The sequence below is a fragment of the Leopardus geoffroyi genome, chromosome E2, assembly GCF_018350155.1.
Source record: "Leopardus geoffroyi isolate Oge1 chromosome E2, O.geoffroyi_Oge1_pat1.0, whole genome shotgun sequence".
NCBI lineage: Eukaryota > Metazoa > Chordata > Mammalia > Carnivora > Felidae > Leopardus > Leopardus geoffroyi.
In genome coordinates this window covers 12,798,585-12,823,425 of record NC_059335.1, presented here as the reverse complement: position 1 = coordinate 12,823,425, position 24,841 = coordinate 12,798,585, and the positions used below count along the sequence as shown (strand labels likewise).

Below are 24,841 nucleotides of genomic sequence, written 5' to 3'. Positions count from 1 at the left end.
AGACATTCCTTCAACACCCTGTTTGCACTTAGAGCTTGTGCCAAGGAGTCAGTAGTGACCCAAACAGCCCCAATCCCTGCCTCCTGGGACTCCCATTCAGCACAGGAAGACACCCTCATCAGCAGTGAGGACCCAGTGTCTTCAAGGCTGTGATGGGAGAAGCACAGGCAGAGTGATCAGGGCTGGCACAGAGGAAGCCCGGAGGAAGCACCTGTCTCAGCCCGGAAAGTCAGGGAAGGCCTCCTGGAGAAGGAACCACCTGAGCTATGACCTAAGTGATGAGTAGTAGGGTGGACTGAGGAAAAGTGCCTAAGCAAAAGGAACAGTATGAACAAAGACCAAGAGGTGAAAGGGAAGCATTTTTCCTCCGCTTCCATGGAATGAAACGTGTCCTATGGTGCTGAGGACATGGCAGTAACCAGGACACCTCTGGTTCTGACCTCATGGGACTCCCAGTCCATAAGGGACGCAGACCCATTACCAGTGATGACCTAGGGTGTTCAGGGATGGGAGAGGGGAGCTCAAAGTGGGATGCCTGGCCCAGCTGAGGGAGCCACGAAGGGCTTCCTGAAGGAGGGGACATCCCAAAGAAGACCTGAGGAACGAGGAGCTAGCTGGTCAAGGGCAGGTACAGGGAATAATTATGTGCCAAGGCCTGGAGGACAGGAGCCTAGAAGTTCCTAGAAATTGCCAAGAGCTCAGTCAAGTCAAAAAGGGTGGAAGAGGGGAGGGGGGGTCCCACAAACTGAAAATAGCAAAATTACCAAAGACTAGAGACGCATGCCTCCCCACCGCCTTCTCCCCGCCCCGCCTTGACCTTAATGATGAAGGCCTCCATTCCTAAAGAGAGGAGAACCGGCCGTGGGACGCTTCGCGCTCAGAGATACCTATAACTCGGACATCCTGCCTAGGAAGGGGCCCGGGACGCCTGTGCTAGAAACCACGGCAGCAATCACTGTTTTCCTCCGTGTTTAATTCGGTATCACAGGAGCACCAATAAATAGTTCCTTCCCGCCCCTGCAATCTTCCTCCTGCCCGGGGCAGGGCCCCTGAGGCTGGCTTCCCGTAGCGGGAAGGCACCCGCAGCCCCAAACGCCGCGGCTCGGGCCCGCCGAGCCGCGGCACCTGCAGGGTTCCCGAAGTTCCGAAGGGGCGGGCCCGGGGTTTTTCGACAGCAGGCGAGGCCGCGGGCGGGGCGGGGCGGGGGCGGAGCCTCGCCAGTACGCCCCCCGGGAGGGCGGGGCCCCTCAGGGGGCGTGATTCTCGTCCGCGGCGGTCACGATGACGTCCATCCAGATGCGCATGGCCTCGGGGCTCGGTGCCACCATGTAGAAGAGGCGTTCGTAGGTTTTCACGCAGAACGTCAGGCGAGGGTTGGGGCTCTGGAGTAAGCAGAGTGAAGGTGGTTACGAGGGCATTTGGGTTCGAATCCCAGCCTTGCTACTTATGTGCTGGGTGGCACTGGACACGTTACTTAGGCTCTCTGAACCAAGTCCCCCATCTGTCTTCGTAAATAATGCTACCTACCTCACTGGGTTATGAAAACCAAACGAATTAACATTCGGAGGCTTCGAATTTGGGGAGCAGGAGGAATTTAGATGGAGGGCTCATGTCCCCTTTGTAGTCTACCTTATATATTAGAAATACAAGCTTTCAAATTTCCCCTTTCCAGAATCTAGGTTCTCCAGGTTTGTCACTGGGGAAAGCTAGTATCTACACTCCATTTATTAAGTACCTACTTGCCAGCCCTGAACTGAGTAAATCCCTTACGCCCACTGCCTGCTGTTAACCTTCTCAACTCTGAGGAAACGGGGTTGAACTATGCCCATTTTGGAGGTGAGAAAAATAAAGCTGGCTAAGGGAAGTCATTTTCCTGAGGTCCCACAGCTGGGGTTCCAATCTAAGCTCTAAAAGGCCATAGTCAGGGCGCCTGGGTGGCTCAGTTGGTTAAGCGTCCAACTTGGGCTCAGGTCATGATCTCGCGGTTCGTGAGTTCGAGCCCCGAGTTGGGCTCTGTGCTGACAGCTCAGAGCTGGAGCCTGCTTCAGATTCTGTGCCTCCCTCTCTCTCTGCCTCTCCCCCTCCCTTCCCTCAAAAATAAACATTCCTAAAAAATAAAAGGCCATAGTCGGTTGCTCTCCAGAGCTCTCTAAATACTACACCAGTTGCCAACATTTACATTTCTGGCACTACACTTGTACAAGTTTCGAATTCCTGAGTTCTCTAGGGTAATAGAGTATGAAGTGACACCATGTGGCAACTATGGGCAGAGGCTGAGAAACGATCATCTCCTTAAGATGGTCCCAGGCTGCCTGGGTCCTCACCCTGCCGTCTTCAGTCATTCATTCCCAGCTTGGCATCAGAGCCTGCCAAATTTTTGCTCTAGATCTTTTTTTTTTTTTTGCCCCAAGACAAGTAACAGTGGCAGAGAGCCAGAGACTGGGCTGTTAATTTTTGGTTGCTGCAGTGAGATGACTGGTGGGCTCTTGTGCTGGATGGAGTACCCTGATGGTGCAGTCTCTGGGTGGCCTTTCCCAGGGACAAGCTAAGGTTTGACTGCAGGGGCTCTGACCAGGAGGGCAGGGGGCACCACACGAGGGCTTCACCTTGAAGGCACAGCGTAAGTGGTCGTAATAGACTTCCTCTATGGCCTGGAAGTAGATGACGCCTTTGAGCTTGGTCTCTTCCTTGTCTGGTGGAGGGAGGTGAGGGAGAAACAGCCAGTGAGAGGTTTGCATCTGTGCCTCAGGGCGGGGATGGCCAGACCCAAGTCCAGAGACTGGTGCTGGGGTGAGGGACTGGTGACAGAGTCTGAAGGTCCCTAAAATACCCTGGTTGGGAGGTGGGTGAATGTTGAGGTTGGAAGGGAGACTGACAGGACTGGGGAATGGGGTCTGGGGAGCCGGAGTCCTAGGTCCCTGAGTGCCTTGGTCTTGGAGAAGAAAAGAGACTCAGGGAGAGGTTGAGAATCATGGACTCTCCTGGAGAGGGAGGGTGAGGGGCCTGGACCCCTGGGTGTTGAGGGTGGGGGAGGACCCGGACAATGTCGGTTCAGACTCTTCCCGGGTGTCTTAGGGAAATGGGGTCTGGGGGGCCAGAATTGTATGAAACTGTCACCCGTGTTACTGAGGAGGGCTGGGGGGTTGGATTCCAGGTTGCTCCTGGGGCTGGGGAGCCAGACTCGTGGGCTTAAGATAGAAGGGGGCGGGGGGGGGGGGGTGTCTCTTAGGCGCTCGGTGGGGAAGGCCTCCGCTGTGGCCACTTCCAGGGTCTTGGGGTCCCGGGTCCCAGGCGGCCAGGCGGGGCTTACCGGCGTAGTAGGCCAGACGGCGCGCCTGGCGGTCAAAGCAGAACCACCGTTTCTTCCAGGTCTTAATGCGGCCGCCCATCTTCACCAGGGATCCGCGGCAGCAGCCCCCCGACACCCTCACGTGCGGGCAGTTCTCCGGGTTGTGGCCCCAGCGTTCCAGGTGCTGCCTGAGGTCCAAGACCCGGGGGCCTGGGGGCGGGGGTGGGGGCGTGGGCGGGGCCTGAGGAAGGAAGAGAAGGGGGCGGCTGACATCAAAGGGTCAGGGAGGGGGCGGTCCTGCAGCTCACCTGTGAGGCCCGCCACAGCCTTTCAACAGCAGTATCCAGAGTGGCCATCATGAGAATGATCGTGATCTGGCAGCTACGTTTCTGGACCATGGCACCTTGCCCAGGGCTTTCTAGCAGCAACAACTTGACTCCCCAGGACTGCCCTTGGGAACCGGGCTACTAGGAGCCCCATTTTACAGATGAGCAAATTGAGGTACAAAAATATAAAATAATCCACCCGAGGTATCACAGGGCTTCTAGGTGGTAGGTCTTCCCGCCCCTAGAGTTCACTCTGAAACACAAGAGCTATGTCAGAGAAGTGAGGGAGCCCAGTGGGACCCTCATATCCTGTGCAACAGGGACCAAATCAGTGATCAATCCTTGAGAGCAGTTTCTACTACTATTGTGGTTATTCTTGTGACGAAATCAGCAATTCTTACCTGTGCTAAGCGCTTTATAGGGATAATCCCTCGGCCCCCTCAAACTCTCTTGGGACGTAAGTACATTATTACCCCCATTTTATAGATGTGGAAACCAAGACTCAAGAGAGGTTAAGTCACTAGGCCCAAGTCACACAGCTAGAGCCGACAGAGCCAGGATTCACCAAGCACAGCGATCATCTCTGGTGGCCATAGAAGGGAAAAAAATTAAGGCAATGAAAGTGTCTACTGTTCGTAAGGCCCAGCCTGATAGCACCTATTCTTTTCCCTGCAAAGAATGGTATAATCCCCCACAGTCACACTGAGGCTCAGAGCACTGTGTCTCAGACTTGAGCGCACAGGCAGACCCCCTAGGAATTTCGTTAAAAATGCAGCCACGGGGGGGGGGGGGGGGGGGGGGGGGGGGGCTGGATGGCTCAGTAGGTTGATCGTCCCAACTGAAATCAGTCGGTTGATTTCAGCTGGAGTGATGATCCCAGGGTCGTGGAATAGAGTCCCTTCTCAAGCGTGAAGCCTGCTTGAGATTCTCTTTCTCTCTCTCCCTCTGCCTTCTCCCCCGATCACATGCTTGCTCTCTCTTTCTCTAAAATAAAAACAATACGGGGCGCCTGGGTGGCGCAGTCGGTTAAGCGTCCGACTTCAGCCAGGTCACGATCTCGCGGTCCGTGAGTTTGAGCCCCGCATCGGGCTCTGGGCTGATGGCTCAGAGCCTGGAGCCTGTTTCCGATTCTGTGTCTCCCTCTCTCTCTGCCCCTCCCCCGTTCATGCTCTGTCTCTCTCTGTCCCAAAAATAAATAAACGTTGAAAAAAAAAATTTTAAATAAAAACAATACAATTAAATTAAAAAAAATTTTTAAATGCTGCCTCGGGTTCGGTCAGGGGTGGGTGTGAGGTTCTGCATGTCTAACAAGCTCCCAGGGGTCAGTGCTGCTGGCCCATGGGCCACGCCTTGGGTATCAAGGGCTGAGAAAACGAGTTGAGGAAACAGAAGTAAGGCCAGAGCAAGGAGGGTTGAGAAATAGAGGAGACTCCCTGCATGGAGATGGGGAAGGTGGAGGGCAGGTGCAGAGGAGCTGGAGGAATGCATAGGAGGGGAAGAAGCAGTTACAAGGTCAGCCAGCGGGGCCTGGAATCTTCTATGGGTCCTGTCGCCAAATCCAGACAGTTACACTAACGGTCACCAATGTGTATGAAAGGTCTCACTCCGTGTTCAGCACTGTGGGAAGTGATCACAGTGGTGGTCACCTTCCTTCCTCTCAAAAACAAAAAAACAAAAACAAAACAGAAAAAACCAAAACCAAAACCAAAACACCGTCTATTGTCCCCATTTCCCAGATGAGGCAACTGAGGCTTCTAGACAGGCAGTGACTCACCAAGGTTACCCAGGTAGGACGTGGCAGAGCGGGGCCCCAATCCAGGAGAATAGACGGGCTCGGGACTCGCCACTCCACCGCTGCCCCTCCATGTCACCCCCACGGAACCCCTGCCCCTCTAGGAGCCTCGGTTCCCCTGTGCTGAAATTCGGGGCTATCACAGCACCCTCCTCGCGAGGGTGTTTCAAGGACAAGCTCTCGAGCTCTTGTTCCGGGTCCCAGCCCCGAGACCGGGCATGCGCACAAGAAGGCGGCCTGGGGTGCAACTGGGGTGGGGGTGGGGGAGGCGCGACCAGGCACAAAGCAGGGGGCTGATGAATAAATGACGATGCTCCAAAGCAGGACTGCTTCATTTTTAATGAGGCAGAGCTCATGCCTGACAGCCCGAAGGCTCCACTGCCCTTCCCGGTATATTTTACTCCTTGGCTCTTATCAGCCCCTGACACGCTGTTTATTTTACTCATTGATGCTGGTGTTTTTTCGATGTGCCTCCCTAAACGCCAGCTTCCCCCAGGGCAGGGACTGTCATTTGGGTCACTGCCGTACCCCAGGGTCTACCACACAGTAGGCGCTCAAATATTGGTTGAAAACAAAGTAATAATAATAAGGAAAGGACAGATGGTTGAGAAAACAAAAGGCAGGTTGGGAACAAAGTGATCATTTACGGGAAAAATAAATTCACAAAATATGGTTCGATCGGTGCACGTGGAGAAGTATAGAATAAGATTCGAAGTCTTCTCAGCAAGAGAAAACGCTTGGGCCTCCATTGCTTGGGCCTCCAGAAGTACAATGGGCGACCCTCACTTCCCCCAATGCAAAGCATTTGTATTCATGCTATTAGCATAGATAAAAATAGAATTTTAATGAGGAACAGTCAGCTAAATCCAGAATATGCAAAATTACAGGATACATGACTCAATTTTTTTTCCCCACCAATTAATGGCATTTTTTAAAAAGTAGGGAGGGAGGATTCTTTTTTTTTTTTTTTTTTTTAATGTTTTTATTTATTTTTTGAGAGAGATACAGAGCAAGAATGGGGAAGGGGCAGAGAGAGAGACAGAGAGAGAGAGAGAGAGAAAGAGACAAGGAATCCAAAGCAGGCTCCAGGCTGTCAGCACAGAGCCTGAGGCGGGGCCTCAACCCATGAACCTGGAGATCCTCATGACCTGAGCCGAAGTCGATGCTTCACCAATTGAGCCACCCAGGCGCCCGAGAGGGTTCTTAGTATTAGAGATTTAGGAGACATTTTAAACGCATTGTGTGTACTTTGTTTGGATCCAGATTTGAATAACCAACCATAAAAAGACATTTCGGTGACAATTAGGAAGATGTGAATATGGATCACACATTAGAATGTTACAGAATTATTAATCATCTCATAAAGTATGACAATGGGATTTTTGTTATGTTGAAAAGAGAACTTACCTATTGGAGATACACAGTGAGGTACGGACGAAATGACACAATGTCTGAATTTGCTTTAAAATATTCCAGTGCATGGGGCACCTGGGTGGCTCAGTTAAGCGAGGGACTTCAGCTCAGGTCACGATCTCATGGTTTGTGGGTTCGAACCCTGCATTGGGGTCTGTGCTAACAGCTCAGAGCCTGGAGCCTGCTTGTCTGTCTTTCCCTCTGTCTCTGTTCCTCCCCTGCTCATGCTCTGTCTCTCTCTCTCAAAAATAAATAAACATTAAAAAAAATGCTTTAAAATATTCCAGTGCAAGATGGGAAGTAGGTGAGGGATCAGTAAAACAAAGCTGGCAAGTCAAACAAGATTCAAAACTGATTATCACTGGGGCGCCCGGCTGGCTCAGTTGGTGGAGCGTGCAACTCTCGATCTTGGGGTTGTAAGTTCAAGCCCCACGTTGGGTGTGGAGATTACTTAAGAAAAAAAAAATCTTTAAAAAAGGAAAAAAAAAAAAAAAAAAAAGAAAAAAGACTGATAATCACCAAAGCTGCATGTTGGGTATACAGGGGCTTATCAATCTATTCTACCTCTGCATATGCTTGAATATTTGTATAGTGAAGTTTTTTAAAGAATCGAACACATTTTTAAAAGTTTTGAAAAGCCTCAGCATATAGTTGCCCTCATTCTACAGTAACTGCTGACACTGTCACCTACTTATAGAAGAGGAAACTGAGGCACAGAGAAGTAGAGCATGCTACCCGAGGACATGTCATGGACAGAGTGGGAACAGAAACCAGGCCTTTTGAGTTCCCCTCCCCTTGCCAAGGTCACTTTTCTATGCCTTTCGAGGAGAGGAGAGGGTGAGATAAAGGGCAGAGGCCAGGGCAGAAACAGAGCAGGGAGGTGAGGCTGAGGGCAGGGGTGGACTGACCATGATGGCAGGTACAACAGGGCCTGAGGAACCTTCTGTGCTTCTTCTCATCCCTTCCTGTGGGTTCGGGAGGAAGGACTCAATGAGGATGCTAACCAATAAGAAGTGGGGGAAAACTTACTGGATCCCTGGGTCTGAGTGGGGATGGGCTGGGGGGGGCCTGGATCCCTGGGTCTGAAAGGGGAGGGGCTGGGGGCCTGAACCCCTGGGTCTGAGCGGGGATAGGCTGGGGGGGCCTGGATCCCTGGGTCTGAAAGGGGAGGGGCTGGGGGCCTGGACTCCTGGGTCTGAGGGGGGATGGGCTGGGGGGGCCTGGATCCCTGGGTCTGAAAGGGGAGGGGCTGGGGGTCTGGACTCCTGGGTCTGAGGGAGGAGGGAACTGGGGGGCCTGAACCCCTGGGTCTGAGGGGGGATGGGCTGGGGGGGGCCTGGATCCCTGGGTCTGAAAGGGGAGGGGCTGGGGGCCTGGACTCCTGGGTCTGAGGGGGGATGGGCTGGGGGGCCTGGATCCCTGGGTCTGAAAGGGGAGGGGCTGGGGGCCTGGACTCCTGGGTCTGAGGGAGGAGGGAACTGGGGGGCCTGAACCCCTGGGTCTGAGGGGGGATGGGCTGGGGGGGGCCTGGATCCCTGGGTCTGAAAGGGGAGGGGCTGGGGGCCTGGACTCCTGGGTCTGAGGGGGGATGGGCTGGGGGGGCCTGGATCCCTGGGTCTGAAAGGGGAGGGGCTGGGGGTCTGGACTCCTGGGTCTGAGGGAGGAGGGGCTGGAGTAGGATCTCCTGACCCTAAGCAGGAGGGGCTGGGGTCTCACCCTGGCCTTGAGCAGTCGCTCCCTTTCCGCCACAGCTTGCTGCAGGAGCCGCTCCATGCGGGCGATGTCTGGGTGGAGGGCCCCACAGCTGGGAGGAGGGAACAGAGACCAGGGCAGGCTCCAGTGGCCTGGGCTCTTCCCGTTTCCCCACCTTCTCCCTGACGTCTCACCTGTTCCCAGGGCCACAGTTCAGCAGCTGATAGAGTGGGTGTCTTCCAGAGTCTTCCGATGTTGCTGGGAGGGCCGAGGCCTGCAGGGGTCCTGGAAAAGAAGGGCTGGGGCTAGGGGACCAGGATGCTCCCTTGTCTAAGCACCCCCCACCCCTTACAGGCATCCAGATTCCTCCATCGTTGCCAGGGGAAGGGTGGTGGGGGGGGGGGAAGGAGGTACGTGGGAATAATGGGGGGGGGGGAGGTGCGGGGAGACCCTCACCAGTACAGTGGAGGGATAGAGGTCGGGGGGATCCCCTCTGGCTCGCTCTCTCTCCCCTCTTCCGGGGCAGGCTTCCAGTCCTCTGGAGGCCGATGGAGCCCTACAAACAAACACACAAGGCCCATGCACACAACAGTCTCAACTGGTAAGCCGGAGGACCGCCAAGGAAAACCAGTAGCTACTCGGCTCCTATCAGAAAGCCACTGTACATGTGATGCTGGGGAAAAGCAGCTAGTCACCAAGGACCACACAGGGCAAGGTGCGGAATGGCAGATTTAGAGACAGGAAGTAGATTCGTGGTTGCCAGGGGATGTGGGAAGAGGACATTGAGGGGTGACAGCTATAGGATGCAGGGTTTCTTCTGGGGGTGATGAATACGCTGTAAAATGGATCGTGGGGATGGCTGCACCACTCTGTGTGTGAATATACTAAAAACCACTGGATTGTACTTTTTATTTTTATTAAAAAAAAATTTTTTTTAACGTTTATTCATTTTTGAGACAGAGAGAGACAGAGCATGAACGGGGGAAGGTCAGAGAGAGAGGGAGACACAGAATCGGAAACAGGCTCCAGGCTCTGAGCTGTCAGCACAGAGCCCGACGCAGGGCTCGAACTCACGGACCGTGAGATCGTGACCTGAGCCGAAGTCAGACGCCCAACCGACTGAGCCACCCAGGCGCCCCTGGATTGTACACTTTAAATGGATGAACTCTAGGGGCACCTGGGTGGCTCAGGTGGTTAAGCGGCTGACTCTTGATTTTGGCTCCGGTCACGATCTCACAGTTTGTAGGTTCGAGCCCGGTGTCGGGCTCTGCGCTGACAGCACGGAGCCTGCTTGGGATTCTGTCTTCCTCCCTCTGCCCCTCCCCTGCTCACTCTCTCTATCTCTTTCTCTAAATAAATAAACTGGTAACCCAGGCTGTGCCCAGGAGGTGGACTGATGGACGGAAACAAGGGTGGGAGAGTCATCTCTGAATATCCTGCCATACCCTTCAAACGTTGAACAAGGGGAATTCTGGCTTTAAAAAAATAAATAAACATAACAACCCAATGTAACCTGTGCTCCTGGACCAGAAAAAACTTTGGTTTTTGCTAGAAAAAACAACGGTGGAACAGCTGACAAAATACGAATACAATCTGGTTATTTTACTAGTATTATCTCAGTGTTAGTTTCCTGAATTTGATCACTGCACTGTGGTTTTATAAGAGAGTGACCTTGACCCTAGGTAATAAATGTAGGAAGGGTTTAGGGGTAAAGGGGAATCATGCTGCAGAGAAAGATAATAAAGTGTGTGTGCGTGTGTGTGTGTGTGTGTGTGTATGGAGAGAAAGGATAAGAAAGCAAATGTCAAATGTGGTAAAATGTTAATTACAGAACCTGAATGCCAGGTGTATAGGAATTCCTTCTACTATTTCTGGAGTTTTTCTATAAGTCTTACATTACTTCAAAATAAAAAGTTACTAAAAAATGAAGACAAACTTATTTGACAGTAAGAGAGAGAGAGAGAGAGAGAGAGAGAGAGAAAGAAAGAAAGAAAGAAAGAAAGAAAGAAAGAAAAAGAAAGAACAATGAAATCATTCTAAAAAGAAAAAAACAGGATTGCCTGGGTGGCTCAGTCTGTTAAGGGTCTGACTCTTGATTTTGGCTCAAGTCATGGTCCTGCGGTTGGAGAGATAGAGCCCTGCATCGGGCTCTGCACTCAGGGTGCGGAGCCTGCTTGGAATTCTCTCTCCTTCTCTCTCTGCGCCACCCCCCCCCCCCCATGCTGCTGCTGCTTTCTCTCTCAAGATAAATAAACTTATAAAAAAAAAAGAAGAAAGAAAAAACAGCAACTCTGCATAGATAATAAGGAATGATAAAAATAGGAGCGCCTTGGGGCGCCTTGGGGGATCAGTCAGTTAAGCATCCAACTTCAGCTCAGGTCAAGATCTCACAGTTCGTGAGTTCGAGCCCCGCATCAGGCTCTGTGCTGACAGCTCAGAGCCTGGAGCCCCATTCAGATTCTGTGTCTCCCTCTCTCTATGCCCCTCCCCTGCTTGCACTCTCTGTCTCTCTCTCAAAAACAAACAGACATTAAAAAAAAAATAATCATAAAAGCTCCTGGCTGGCTCAGCCAGTGAAGCAGGTGATTCTTGATCTCGGGGTTGTAAGTTTGAGCCCCATGTGGGGTATAGAGATTACTTAAAAATAAAAATTTTTATTTATTTTTTTAAGTTTATTTATTTTCAGACAGAGAGAACATGCACATGTGCACAAGTGAGGTAGGGGCAGAGAGAGAGGGAGGGAGAATCCCAAGCAGCTCCCACAAACCACAAGTTCATGACCTGAGCCAAGACTAAAGAGTAGGACGCTCAACCAACTGAGCCACCCAGGCGCCCCTAAAATAAAACCTTTCCTTAAACAATGATGTGTGGGTTTTTTTAATGTTTATTTTTTTAGTTTTGAGAGATGGAGAGAGCCTGAGCAGGGGAGGGGCAGAGAGAGAGAGAGAGGGAGAGAAAGAATCCCAAGCAGGCTCCGCATCGTCAGCGCAGAGCCCCACGCAGGGCTCAAATTCCCGACCGTGAGATCACGACCTGAGCGAAAATCAAGAGTCGGCCGCTTGACCCACTGAGTCACCCAGGTGCCCCCAAAATAAAATATTTTTTAAAAGAATAATAAAAACAATACACGGCATAATTTGAGCACCAGCAAGGGTACTCACTGCTGTAGATCACAACTCATCAAGATATTTAATCTGTGGGGTGCCTGGGTGGCTCAGTCGGTGAAGCGTCCGACTTCAGCTCAGGTCATGATCTCGTGGTTTGGTTCATGAGTTCGAGCCCTGCGTCGGGCTCTGTGCTGACAGCTGGGAGCCTGAAGCCTGCTTCGGATTCTGTCTATCTGTCTGTCTGTCTGTCTGTCTCTCTCTCTCTGCCCCTCCCCCACTCACACTCTCTCTCTCCTTCAAAAATAAATAAACATTAAAAAAAAAAAAAAGATATTTAATCCGTGAGTTAGTAACAGTAAAGGAAGGCAAGTCTCTCAACAGAAGTATTGCAATGAATTGGTGAAGAAAGAAAAAGAAAAAGGAAGACTAAACTATAGTGTGTAGGGACACACACTTAACTGACGGAACTTGAAAGCAAAGAGAGAGACTATAGATAATGTAAAGGTCAGGCTGGTGGCCACTCTCTAGGAGGCGGAGGGGGTCATCATTCAGGGGCATGCGGCGGGTTTCCAGAGCAGCTGTTGGGTCTACCTCCTGACATAGCTGGCAGTTCCAGAGTGTTCCCATGTAATCATTAAGCTGTGTAAGTGTTCCACGTGATTTTCTACACTCATGCTATCTCTAACCAAAAAAAAAAAAAAAAAAAAGTTCCAGGGCGCCTGGGTGGCTCAGGTCATGACCTTGAGGATGGCGAACTCGAGCCCCGCATTGGGCTGTCCGCTGTCAGCACAGAGCCCACTTCGGACCCTCTCTCTCTCTCTCTCTCTCTCTCTCTGCCCCTCCTTGGCTCACGCTCTCACTTCCTCTCTTCTTTCTCTCAAAAATAAACATTTAAAAAAATTTTTTTTAAGTTTGAAAAAATAAGAACTTCGAGTATTTATCAAGTGCTCATTATATGCCTAACGATGTACCTGGCACTCTGCAGAGTTACCTAAACTTCTAAAAGCCCACAGGGGGGCTCCTGGGTGGCTCAGTCGGTTAAGGATCTGACTTTGGCTCAGGTTAGGATCTCACGGCTTTGTGAGTTCGATCCCCTCATTGGGCCCTGTGCTGACAGCAGGGAGCCTGCTTGAGATTCTCTCCCTCTCTCTCTGCCCCTCCCCGCTCATGCTATCTCTCTCAAAAATAAATAAACATCAAAAAAAAAAAAAAGTAAAAGCCCAAGGAGCTGGGAAAGTTTCGTTCCCCTTCACAGGGAGGAAACTGAGCCCATGTCTGTTCACTCTTTCCTTGCTTCGAAAGATGTTCCCAGCACATCCTCGCTGAGACCTTAGACACCTGGCACTGAGGAAGTGAGTCGGCAAGGTGGACTCAAGCCTTGTCTGCATGGCACTTACGTTGTAGGAACTAAATAAACCATCATACAAGTAAGTGCATCATCAGAAATTGCTGTGAGATGGGGCACCTGGGTGGCTAAGTCGGTTGAGTGTCCGACTTCGGCTCAGGTCAGGATCTCACAGTTTGTGAGTTCAAGCCCCACATCGGCCTCTGTGCTGACAGCTCAGAGCCTGGAGCCTGTTTCAGATTCTGTGTCTCCCTCTCTCTGCCCCTTCCCCACTCATGCTCTGTCTCTCAAAAATGAATAAACGTTCAAAAAAAAAAAATTTTTTTTTAAAATTGCTGTGAGTAAAGATAACAAGGTGTCAGAAAGGAGGATCATCTTCCAACTGGAAGGGTGGGTCTGGATGTTGACCCTAAGGCCCAAAGAATGAGAGTTGGCCAGGGAAGACTGAGGGGAACAGTGTTTCAGGTAGAAGCAGCAGCAAATGCAAAGGCCCTGAGGCAGGAGCAAGTATGGGATGTTGGCAGGTCAGCGCTCCTGCAGCTCAGCAGAGCGTGTATGGGGGACAGTGGTGAGAAGCGGGCAGGGGCCACATCATGGAAGGACTCCTAGGCTGAGGTGAGGAGGCCCAGAGGGCCACTGACAGCTTTTGGTGGGGAGGACTGAAGGAGGAGGGGTCGCGATCACTGGCTGTTGTGTGCGAAACAGATTGCTGGGAGACAAAAAGTAAGGTGGAGAGAGCTATCAATGAAGTGGCTGGTCTAGGGTCCCCAAACCAAAGATGAGGGTGGGAGTAGGTGGAAGAAGGGCGCTAATAATTATAATACTACTAATAATTGTAATTATAATCATAGTAACAGCAGCACATTCACCGAACACCTACTGCGTGCCAGGCATCATGCTGAGCACTTTAGCCACTAACCAGTGGGTTCTGTGATTCCCATTCGGCCGCTAAGTAAACTGAGGCAAAGAGACATGTCTCAGTTCAACCACCTAGGAAGTGGCAGAACAGAGGACTCTCAGCTATCACGTGATCCTGGGAAGGTGGGGGGAGGGTTGGATTTGGGAGGGATTTAACAGGACCTGGAGGCACAGAGAGGAAGGAGCAAGGAAGAGTATTGTTTGTTAATACTCTTCATTTGTCTGTGTTTACCTGGCTGAGTAAATAAATACTCCCCGGGCTCAAGATGTGCCCGGCGGTCCCCAGCTGCTCCCTCCGAGCTAGTATTAGCCACATTGCCCACTTGGATTCTGAAGGATTCCTGAGACACCCTTGCCTCCTGAAAGGCATGGGCCGTGGAAACAGGCAGACCTGGTTCAAAGCTATCTCGGCCACTTCCTGGGAGTGTGACCTTGGCGATTCCTGTCTTCTCAGGCTTGATTTCCTCTCTGTAAAGTGAGTGCCGTCCCACCACCCTGCTGCTGTGGTTGGTGCAAGGATGATGTGAGTGACCTCGTGCAGAACACCCAGGAGAGGGCCTGGAACGTTCCCCCAGGTGACATCCAGGCGCAAGGTGGGTATGAGATCCACGCAGTGGGTACAGGACCCACGGGAGCCAACAGCTCAGGTAATAACTCCATAGGAATGGACAGGGCCTCCCAGCAAGTATTTATAGATATGCAATTTACTTCTAAGGATCATAATTACCCGACGTCGTGTTGCCTGGCAACCCAGTTGTCACTTCACCTTTATCAGGCTGCCAGGGGAACCAGCTGGAGAGTTCATTTCCCATACGGAAGAGCTGCAAACCCTTCACCCAGATAATAATGGGACCTACTTCTGGGGGTTCTTCTGAGCAAAGAAGGAAATATTTTTTATAGATAGATTTATTTCATGGTATATGTATTAGATGGTACCATGTCACACTGCCAATATATGACTGCTTCTCACTCCCAAATAATAGCTTCAAAATGATAAAATGGCTTAGAGGGCACGTGGCTGACTCAGTTGGGTAGAGCATGTGACTCCTGCTCTCAGTGTGGTGAGTTCAAACCCCATATTGGGCGTGGAGCTACTTACAAAGAATGAATGAATGAATGAATGAGTGCATAAATAAATAAATAAGATAAAATGGCTTAGAGCAGACCCTGGCCTACCTTAAGCCTTCAAAAATCATGATTGCTGGGGCGCCTGGGTGGCTCAGTCGGTTGAGCATCTGACTTTGGCTCAGGTCGTGATCTCACTGTTTGTGAGTTTGAGCCCCGCATCGGGTTCTGTGCTGACAGCTCAGAGCCCGGAGCCTGCTTCGGATTGTGTGTTTCCCTCTTTCTCTGCCCCTCCCCCACTCATACTCTCTCCTTCTGTCTCAAAAATAAACATTAAAAATTTTTTTGAAAAATCATGATTGTTACTAATTAATAAATACTATATATTACATATTACACGCTGCATATAATTATATCAGACAATACAATAACGTTAATAATAATTAATATTGGGGCGCCTGGGTGGCGCAGTCGGTTAAGCGTCCGACTTCAGCCAGGTCACGATCTCGCGGTCCGTGAGTTCGAGCCCCGCGTCGGGCTCTGGGCTGATGGCTCAGAGCCTGGAGCCTGTTTCCGATTCTGTGTCTCCCTCTCTCTCTGCCCCTCCCCCGTTCATGCTCTGTCTCTCTCTGTCCCAAAAATAAATAAACGTTGAAAAAAAAAATAATTAATATTAACTAATGGTATCACTGTGTGTACAAAAAAGGACACATGCACACACGGGTATTCACAACAGCATTGCGTAAACTACAAAAGCCTCAAATCCCCAAAGCCCCATTGAGGTCAGGCTCAATGCCCCCCGTGCAGACCTCTGTACCCCACCAGAGCCTGGAGCGGTTAGTGCACTGAAAACAGTGCCTGGGTTCAAATCCCATCCCTGCTGCATTCCAGTTAGTTAACTACCTTCACCTCCCTGCTTCCATTTTTTTCACCTATAAAAAAAAAAATGGAGGCAAGAACCCACCTGGTAGTATCATTGCAAAGACCAAAAGAGTGAATCCATGCGAAGCATTTGAAACAGTGCCTGGGGGGCGCCGGGTAAGCATCGGACTTCAGCTCAGGTCATGATCTCATGGTTCCCGAGTTCAAGCCCGGCATCGGGCTCTCCCCTCTCAGCGCAGAGCCCGCTTTGAATCCTCTGTCTCCCTCTCTCTCTGGCCCTCCCCAGCTCACGCGCACCCTCTCTCTCAAAAATAAACGAACATTAAAAAAAAAAAAACAAAAAAAAACATAAAAATAAAATAAAATAAAACGGTGCCTGGCACACTCCAAGGACTCAACAAATGTCAGCTGTCACCATTACTATTGCTTATACTGTTGTCGTTAGAGTCATTAAAAATGATGAGCAGCTCTAAACGTATCAGTGGAAAACAATCTCCATGGTAGAGTGTGAAGTTAGGGGAAAAAAAAGTTAGCCAACGAGTGGCTGATATACACACTTTTTTTTTTAACGTTTATTTATTTTTGAGACAGAGAGAGACAGAGCATGACCGGGGGAGGGTCAGAGAGAGGGAGACACAGAATCTGAAACGGGCTCCAGGCTCTGAGCTGTCAGCAGAGCCCGACGCGGGGCTCGAACCCACGGACCGCGAGATCATGACCTGAGCCGAAGTCGGCCGCTCAACCGACTGAGCCACCCAGGCGCCCCACACACTTTAAAAAAAAAAAACGCTTACGTGATATGCCAATGTCTAAGCGCTTACGACGCGACTGCGCCCCTGAAACAAAGTTTTTCACCTAATATTCACCCCTACCTCGTGCCCACCTCTGACACTCTCTACTCTGTTTCATTTCGAAGAGTTAGCAACAACCCTTTCAACGAATGTTGTAACCCGTTAATAAGTGGGGACCCCCAGTGTTAGGGAGAGCTGGAAGGAGGCGTACCCAAGAAACAAGTAGCTGTGCCAGGGAGGGGGGCTGGGGCCAGTGGGGTGGAGAGAGGAGGCCTTTTTATCAATCTTTTAAAATGCTGCTTTTAAAATGCACTCCTGGGTGAAAGGGGGAACATTCCTGCACTGCTGGTGGAAATGCAAACTGGTGCAGCCACTCTGGAAAACAGTGTGGGGGTTCCTCAGAAACTGAAAAATAGAACTACCCTACGACCCAGCAATTGCACGACGAGGCACTTATGCAAAGGCTACAGGTGTGCTGTTTCAAAGGGGCACACGCACCCCCATGTTTATAGCAGCACTAGCAACAAGAGTCAAGTTATGGAAAGAGCCCAAATGTCCACTGACGGATGAATGGATAAAGAGGATGTGGTATCTATATACAATGGAGTTATTACTCGGCAATCAAAAAGAATGAAATCTTGCCATTTGCAACTACGTGGAGGGAACCAGAGTGTGTTATGCTGAGCGAAATTAGTCAGAGAAAGACAAATACACGATTTCACTCATACGTGGAATTGAAGATACAAAACAGATGAACATGAGGGAAAGGAAGCAAAAATAATAAGAAAACAGAGAGGGAGACAAACTGTAAGAGATGGTTTGAACAATACAGAGAACAAACTGAGGGTTGCTGGTGGGGTGCTGGAGGGAGGGGGATGGGCTAAATGGGTGAGGGGCATTAAGCGGGACACTTGTTGGGATGAGCACTGGGTGTTCAACGTAAATGATGAGCCACTAAATTCTATTCCTGAAATGATTACTACACTATATGTTAACTAATGTGGATTTAAATGAAAAAAAAATTCTATTAAAAAAGTAAGTAACTAATTTTTTAAAATAATAATAAAAATAAAATGTCCTCCTGGGGGCACCCAGTTCCATTTTGCCCGGGGAGCGGGGGGGAGGGGGGTGATATCAGGCAGAAGAAAGAAAATCGATACAGGAAGCTTGAGCCTCATAAAAATTAAATTAAAATATCCCTCGATCACGCCTCCCTGTCCCCCATGCCCCCGTGGCAGAGAGAGCCACCGTGAAAGTTCTGGAGACGCAGTGACAGGAAGACATGGGGGGGAAGGTACCTGCAGGGAGCTGTGAACAGAGAAGAGGCAGGAAGAAGTGGCGGTGGCGGTGTGGGCGGCGGGGTCCTGCAGCACCAGCAGCTGGCGGTCTGTCTTCTGGGTGAACAGGAGCTTCAGGAGAGGGGCTGAAGGTTAATGGGAGTCGCAAAGATCACAGATGACCCACCAGTTCCCAGATGCTCTGGCCCGTGGCTCCAGTGTCAACCCATCTCTCAGACGGAGAAACAAAGGCTCAAGGTGACAAGACGGCTAGACCCTGGTCTTAGGGAACAAGGGCTCTGGGCAGAGACTGTTTATTGGTCCCCTGGGAGGGCGGAGGGGGGGCTCCCGGGCCTGAACTCCTGGGTTCCAAAGGTAAACGCATTTAGGGGGCTGAGAAATGCAGATCCCAAGGGAGAAGGGGTCTGGGGGCCTGGACTCCTGGGTCTGAGGGGGGAGGGGCTGACAGGTGCAGGACATCCCCTTACCTTAGTGAGGGCCTGGCTGGACTCAGAGAAGTCCCCTCCGGGGGTTCCCTGAAGGCAGTTAAGCTGGAGCAGTCGGCTCCGTTCCTAAGGGAGAGCAAAGTGATCACCACTTCCCATATCGCAGTCGAAATGGGATGTCCCAGCAGCCTTCCCTGACGCCAGGAGACATCCTGGGGTGCCGCGTGGCGACGGGATGCCCCCAGAGGGAAGTGAGGACAGCTGCACAGGCCTCCAGGAGGACTTACCTGCGTCAGGGCCTCAAGGGCCTCCTCCTTCTTCTGGCTCAGCCCCCTGCTCTCAGCTGCCATCTGCTCCCCCAGCGCCTTGAGCTGCTCCTCTAAGACCTGGATCCGGCGCTGCAGGGCACACCCGAGTGACCTGGTCACTCAGCTGCCCCAGGGCTCCCGGCTGGCTCCCACAGAGCCAAGTCCTCCTCGAGAGCCCGGGGTTTGTTGGACCGCGTAACAGAGACCCTGGGACTTGGGAGCTGGGGGCTCAGAGTTAAACTCCCTGGTGCCCTCTTCCCTTTTAGGGGTCCAGAAGAGACCTGGGATGGGTTGGAGGGGCTGGAGGGTCCGATGTACAGATAGAGACCGAGGGAGACAGAGACCCAGACAGAGCCGCGGTGAACAGAGAAAGAGAGAAACCAGAATAGATACAAAAAAGAAGGACTGAGACAGACCCCCAAGAGAAAGATACAGAGAAAAGAGACAAGACGCAACAGAATGGAGACAGACAGAAGCTATGTGAGACAGGAAGGGAGAAGAGACAGTGACACGGAGAAGTGGAGATGGGCAAAGGAGACCCATGTCAGACCCTTCTAATTGAAAACTTTAGAGAACTTTGTGCTAAATATAGTCAAAACACGTCACTTTTTCCAGTAGGACCTGTCCAACCCTTGCACAGGTCGAAGGGTCGAAACTCCCAGAGAGGGCCGGCAGGGTTCTCTTTTTGGACTTGGGTTTGAGAGGCAGAGAATGCAGTGGCGAAGACCGAGTAGGTTCAGATCCCAGCTCTATCCTCTACAGACTGAGTGACCTTTGGAAAAGATTACTCGAGCACCTTGACCTTCAGTTCCTGTACTTATAAAGTGGAAAGAAGGTAAGGTGTGCCTCCTAGGATTCTTGAATGATTCAATGAGCAAAGACTCATGAAACATTTAGGACCGTGCCTGGAACATAGTAAATGCTCCATAAACATCAACGCTTGTCCCTGCTCCAAAGAACGGGACCCAGGCGGGAAAGGAGGACAGAGAAAGGGCCAGTCGTGGAATGGAGGAGACAGAGGGCAGCAGCGAGGGAGGCAGGGCCAGCCCAGCCCGACTTACCCTGTGCTGCGCCACGCTGGCCTGAAGTTCCCGGACCTTGGGGTCCAGTGCCCGGGCCCCGGGGCTGTCCCGGTCCTCGTCCTCCCGCCGGCTCTCCTGCTCCAGCTGCTGGAACTCTAGGTCCTCGTAGGCATGCTGGGCCACATCCAGCTGTTCCCTCATCTGCGGACGGGAATGCAAAAAAAGACTGGGGCCCAGGGGGTAGTGGGCCGGGGCCAGGAGTCCCGGGCAAGGAGGTAAGAGGGACCTGGGGGTCTAGCCTCCAGAGTCCTGGGGCTTACAGGGCTGGGGCCTGAACTCCTAAGGGAGGGAGGAGGGGACTGAGGGCCTGGACGTCTGGGTCCGAAGGAAAGAACGGTTCAGACCCCAGGTCCCCGAGTGTATCTGGAGGAGCCTCACCTCCTGCACCCCCTGCAGAAGTCGCTCACGCTGGTCCTCTGGCTGTGAGTCAAGCTGTCCCTGGGCCTCCTGGAGTCGCTGGCGAAGAGCCTCCACCCGATCCCGCTCCTGGCTCAGTTGCTTCTGTTCCTGAAAGAACAGCCGGGCTCTGAGCCACAGTCTGGACACAGGAAGTGAAACAGAGGCCAGCCCAGCCAGAACTCAGAAGCCTGCCTGGGTGCCAGGGCCCAGAGTGCAGGGACCCTATCTGTCTGGTTCTGTCTCTCTGTAACGGCTGGGTCCGTTACACTCAGAACGGACTGAGACAATCAGGGCAGTGGGGCACAGAGACCGGGAATCGAGAGTCGGGAGCAATTTCTTCAGGGGTGATCCAAGACTTCCTGGGTGGGAGGAGTTTAAGGTAAGCCTCAAAAATCAGGGAACATTTAGGGGCGCCTGGGTGGCTCAGTCAGTTAAGCCTCCGGCTCTTGATTTCGGCTCAGGTCATGATCTGATGGGTTTGTGGGATCGAGCCCCACGTTGGGCTCTGTGCTGACAGTGCAGAGCCTCCTTGGAAATCTCTCTCTGCGCCTCCCCTGTGCGCTCTCTCTCTCTCAAAATAAATCAACTTAGGGGGCGCCTGAGTAGCTCAGTTGGTTGAGCATCCAACTTTTGATTTTGGCTCAGGTCATGATCTCACAGTTTGTGGGCTCAAGCCCTGCATCAGGTTCTGTGCTGACAGCGTGGAGCCCACTTGGGTTTCTCTGTCTCCTTCTTTCTCTCTGTCCCTCCCCTGAGCTCTCTCTTTCTCAAAATAAATAAAGAAACTTTAAAGTAAATAAATAAACTTAAAAAAAAAAAAAAAAGAATGAGGGGCGCCCAGGTGACTGACTTCAGCTCAGGTCATGATCTCAGGGTTCGTGAGTTCGAGCCCAGCATCAGACTCTGTGCTGACAGCTCAGAGCCTGGAGCCTGCTTGGGATTCTGTGTCTCCCTCTCCCTCTGCCCCTCCCCCACTCATGCTCTGTCTCTCTTAAAAATAAATAAAAATTTTTAAAAATTTAATAAAAAAAAGAGAACGAATAGGTTCTTAAAGAATTTACATACAATATCATAGCTGGGATCGGTGTTTAAAACTGGGGATAGGGAAGCAAATTGGGGGACAGAAAACAAAACGGGACGATTAATCACTGCTGAAGTCAGTGGGCACGGCCACCATCTGACTATTCTGTTTGTTGGTTTGACATTTTTCCCAGTATGACATTTAAAGACCAAAGAGGCGGGGGGGGAAGGAAGACCCCACTCCCGCAACCCCACCCCCCCGATCCCCGCCGTGAGTCAGGTTCTAGAATCATGGTCAGGGAGGGAGAAGGAAAACAAGTACATCTGCCCATTCCCCACCCCACCCAGACCAAGTATCCCCACTTGGGGAACGGGGGTAACCCTGGGGCTCGGGTCCCAGGGGCACCACCAGGAATATCCGTCCCACAGGAAGGAAACTGGTGGTGAAGGTCCGGCAGGACCAGACCTGTTCCCGCTGTTCCCGGCTGCCCAGCTCCGTTTCCACCTGCTGTCCAAGCAGCTCCCGGAGTTGCTCCTCCTCGCGCCGGGCAGCCACTCGCTCCCCAGCCAACTCACCCCGCAGAAGGGCTACCTCCACCTCCATCTGTGGAGAGAATGCAAGGACTGGGGCCCAGAGGCCTGGGTCCGAGGACGGTGCGGAGGCGGGGCACTCGGACGCCTGGGAATCTGAGCTCTTGGATTCGGAGGGAGGATAGGGCCGGAGGCCTAAGAATCGGATTCCGCAGGAGGAAAGGCCTGGGAGCCTGGCCTTGAGGGCTTCCCTGGAGCTGGGGCCAGACTTCCCACGAGGTCCGCGGCCTCACCTCGATCCTCAGCTCCTTCCTCTGGCGCTGTAGCTCCTTCACTCGCTGCTCCATCAGGGCCACGCGGGTCAGTGCCTCCAGCTGCTGCTCTCGAAGCCGCCGCGCGGCCCCTCGCACCTTCTCTCCAGGCTGGGTGGATGCGGGGGCCGTGGCCGGGATCTGTGCTGGGGGCGGAGCCTCCCCCTGAGGTTGAAGGGTGCGTGGTCAAGAGGGGAGGCCTCACCCCTCAGCCACCGGGTAGGTCCGTTCCCCACCGCATTCCCCGGACTGGGGGTCCTGATCAGCCCCAGTCAGTCGCCACGCCCGGTTATTCAAGTGGGGGAGGGTGTAGGTGCGGTGTCCCCCGGCCTGGGAGGAGGCCCAGGGGCTGGCAATAGGGGAGGGGGTATGTGGCCGACTCAAAGAAGGTGCCTTTTTGGATACCAGGTCCCATTCCCGGCGCTGCGTTTTCATAGGCCCGGATCTCTCTCTCTCTCTCTGTCTCTCTGTCTCTCTCCCTCCCCCCCCCCCCCCCCCCCGGGTCTGAGTCTTTCCCTCTGTTTGGGCTTTGTCTCTCCGACTTAGTATCTGTCTCTATCTCTGAATCGCTAGGTCTGTCCCTCTCAGAGTATTTTCCTTTCTCAAAATTTCTGTTTCTCTGAGCATCTCTGTCCTTTGTTTCTGGGTTTCTGTCTGTGTCTCTATCCTCATCTCTCTGAGCCTCTGTCTCTGTCTCTTTTGGGTCCTTGTCCTTGTCTCCCTGTCTCCGGGTCTCTCTATACCTGTCCCTCTGTCACCCGCCAGTGCCTCTCTCTGGGTCCCCCCGTGACCCCTCCTTCGCCCTCCAGGTCCCTCACCGCGTCGCGGCTGCTCTCCGTGCTGCTGCCTTCTCCCACTTCTTCCTCTTCCTCAGCCTGCTGCTCAGCTCCTCGGCCGCTGGGAAGCTCCTTCACTCTCTGGGGCTCCTCGGGGGCCTCGGGGACCTCGGGCGCCTCCGGCTTGTGGGCGTCCCCCGCGTGCACCTGGGGCTGCGTAGCCCCATGGGGCCGGTCCTCCGCGTCGCACTCCGGTACCGGAGGCGGCTGGCACCCCTCCTCCGGGCCGCTCGGCGTCCCCATGGCCGCTTCGGGCTCCGGCGGAGTGGGCTGGCCCTTGCGTTCCGGGGGCGTGGTCTGGCAGCGTAGGGGTGTGGCCCACGAGGCCAGAGCAGCTCCCGACTGCTCGGGCGCGTGGAAAAGAGCTCCAGGAGGCGGGTCTAGGAGATCAAAGACTGCAACTGAGCACTCGGAGGCGTGGCCTGGAGTTTCTGGGGGCGGGGTTCGATGGCTCCCAGGGCGCCACACCCCCGAAGGCCAGACCGGAATTTGAGTCGGGGTCTTAGCACGCCCCCTACTGGCCTCTCCCTCCTACCCAAGGGTCTAGCCTCGGACCCTCCCGGCAGCCCCTCACAATGCCTTAGACCACCCAAGAGCGATCCCATCTCCTTCTCCCTCCGGGACTCCGGCGTCCGGACTCCCGTATCCTCCTTTCCCGAGCCTGGTAGACTTGGCTCCGACTCTACCTGAAGGGGGAGTAGCGCCCCTGCCTTCTCACTCAGGGATCCGGGAGTCGGGGCTCCTAGTTTCCCTCTCTACACAAACCGAGAGTCTGCGTCCTCTGCTCCTCCCCGGGGCTAGATTCCCAAACTGCAGCCTCCCTCCTCCCCCGGGCGCCCAGAAGGCCGAGCTTCCAGCCCCGTCTTACCCCGCAGCCCCGGCCCCCTCACCAGCTCAGGCTTCGGCGCGCTTCCCTCTGCGCTCCGGGCGCTGCCTTTTCTGTCTAGAGGACAGGTGGCTGGGGAAGAGGGAGGAGAGAAGCTGTTCTGTCCCCCTCCCCAGCAGCCCGGAAGTGGAGGGGGGGACAACAGGTCCAACAGCTCCCGAGGGAGGAGGGAGAGACCAGCTTGCCCCGCCCGCGGCCGCGGCATCCGGCCATCCCGGCCCCACCGGCCCCACCCTTGGAAAACCCAGCATCGCGACCCCCCACTCTGCCTCCAGCACCCCCCGTTCTTGTCCCCTAAAGGGCTAGTCGTCTTGATCACCTATGTATAAATGCCTCCCTAAGGCCCAGACCCCGGGAATCCTGAAAGAAAAGGGGGGGGGGGGAAGGGAGATAGGGGCCTCTCCCCTCTAATGAGCCCTTTAGAAGGGCTCCGACCGGTTTGGGGAGCTGGGCAAGGGGAGGGGGTGCCCTGAGCTGAGTCAGAGACCCGCCCACAGCCCGGGAAAGTGTGCCCCCCCCCCCCCATCTGTTATGGAGTGGAGGGCAGAGGTTAAAGGTCTCAGCCAGACCCTTTCCTCTCTGGGCAAAAACAGGAAAATAACTGGCACGTGAGAAAGGATTATTGGATGTCAGGAGCTGTGCTAAACACTTTATACACGTTAATTTCATCCTTACAGTAGCCTAATGAGAAAGGGGTTACCATCTCCATTTTATAGCTGGGGAAACTGAGGCTGAGAGGGACAAATGTGCGCAAAGTCTATACATGTTGTTTATCTTAAAGCTGGAGTTGTTCTCTGGAAAGTCTGTGTTCTTAACCATTAGACATACTGTCACTCTGGCACAGCCAGGAAGTGCCTGGAAGATCATTCCAAACGATAGTTACAATAATTGTCACCACTGATAGGAACCCGGCCATGCGGGGAGGGTGCCAAGCACCTCATACATGTGGATTCCTTGGGTCATCATGACACCCTATTATTAGTATTATTTCCATCTTACAGATTGAAACTGAGGCCCGGAGAAGTGGAGCACCTTATCCTGGGTCTTACAGGTAGAAGTGGTTCAAACTCAAGACCGTGTTCTAATCCAAGGAGGTGAGAAGCCCTGCCCCAGATACGAGTTTCT

The 24,841-nt window shown here is 52.9% G+C and overlaps 1 protein-coding gene across 3 annotated transcripts; it reads right to left on the bottom strand.

The window, feature by feature from the left end:
• Nucleotides 1-952: 952 nt before the first annotated feature.
• On the bottom strand, nt 953-23,846 carry PHLDB3 (pleckstrin homology like domain family B member 3). 3 transcript variants are annotated; one of them, XM_045442119.1, is made up of 16 exons: nt 23,721-23,846; nt 22,813-23,210; nt 21,977-22,159; nt 21,658-21,756; nt 20,112-20,240; nt 19,713-19,874; nt 18,631-18,741; nt 18,386-18,469; nt 17,919-18,029; nt 8,969-9,068; nt 8,707-8,797; nt 8,537-8,624; nt 7,729-7,785; nt 3,311-3,530; nt 2,607-2,692; nt 953-1,382 (listed from the first exon to the last, which is right to left on the bottom strand). In XM_045442119.1, exons 2-16 carry the CDS (start codon nt 23,071-23,073, stop codon nt 1,248-1,250), a joined length of 1,917 nt encoding a protein of 638 aa, XP_045298075.1. In that variant the 5' UTR covers nt 23,074-23,210; nt 23,721-23,846; the 3' UTR covers nt 953-1,247. The 3 variants fall into 3 exon arrangements, with proteins under 3 accessions (XP_045298075.1, XP_045298074.1, XP_045298076.1); XM_045442118.1 differs by having other exon boundaries at nt 21,619-21,756; nt 23,721-23,845; XM_045442120.1 differs by lacking the exon at nt 953-1,382 and having other exon boundaries at nt 2,607-2,831; nt 21,619-21,756.
• Between the last annotated feature and the right edge of the window lie 995 nt (nt 23,847-24,841).

Bases quoted from the DNA above. Each gene is read 5' to 3' on its own strand.
- PHLDB3 (XM_045442118.1), bottom strand. From the start codon at position 23,073: ATGGGGACGCCGAGCGGCCCGGAGGAGGGGTGCCAGCCGCCTCCGGTA. The intron at 8,798-8,968 runs GTGAGGGTCTCC...CTTCTTTTCCAG, and splicing joins TCTATCCCTCCACTGTACTG to GACCCCTGCAGGCCTCGGCC. The intron at 1,383-2,606 runs GTGAAGCCCTCG...TGCTTACTCCAG, and splicing joins ACTTACGCTGTGCCTTCAAG to AGCCCCAACCCTCGCCTGAC.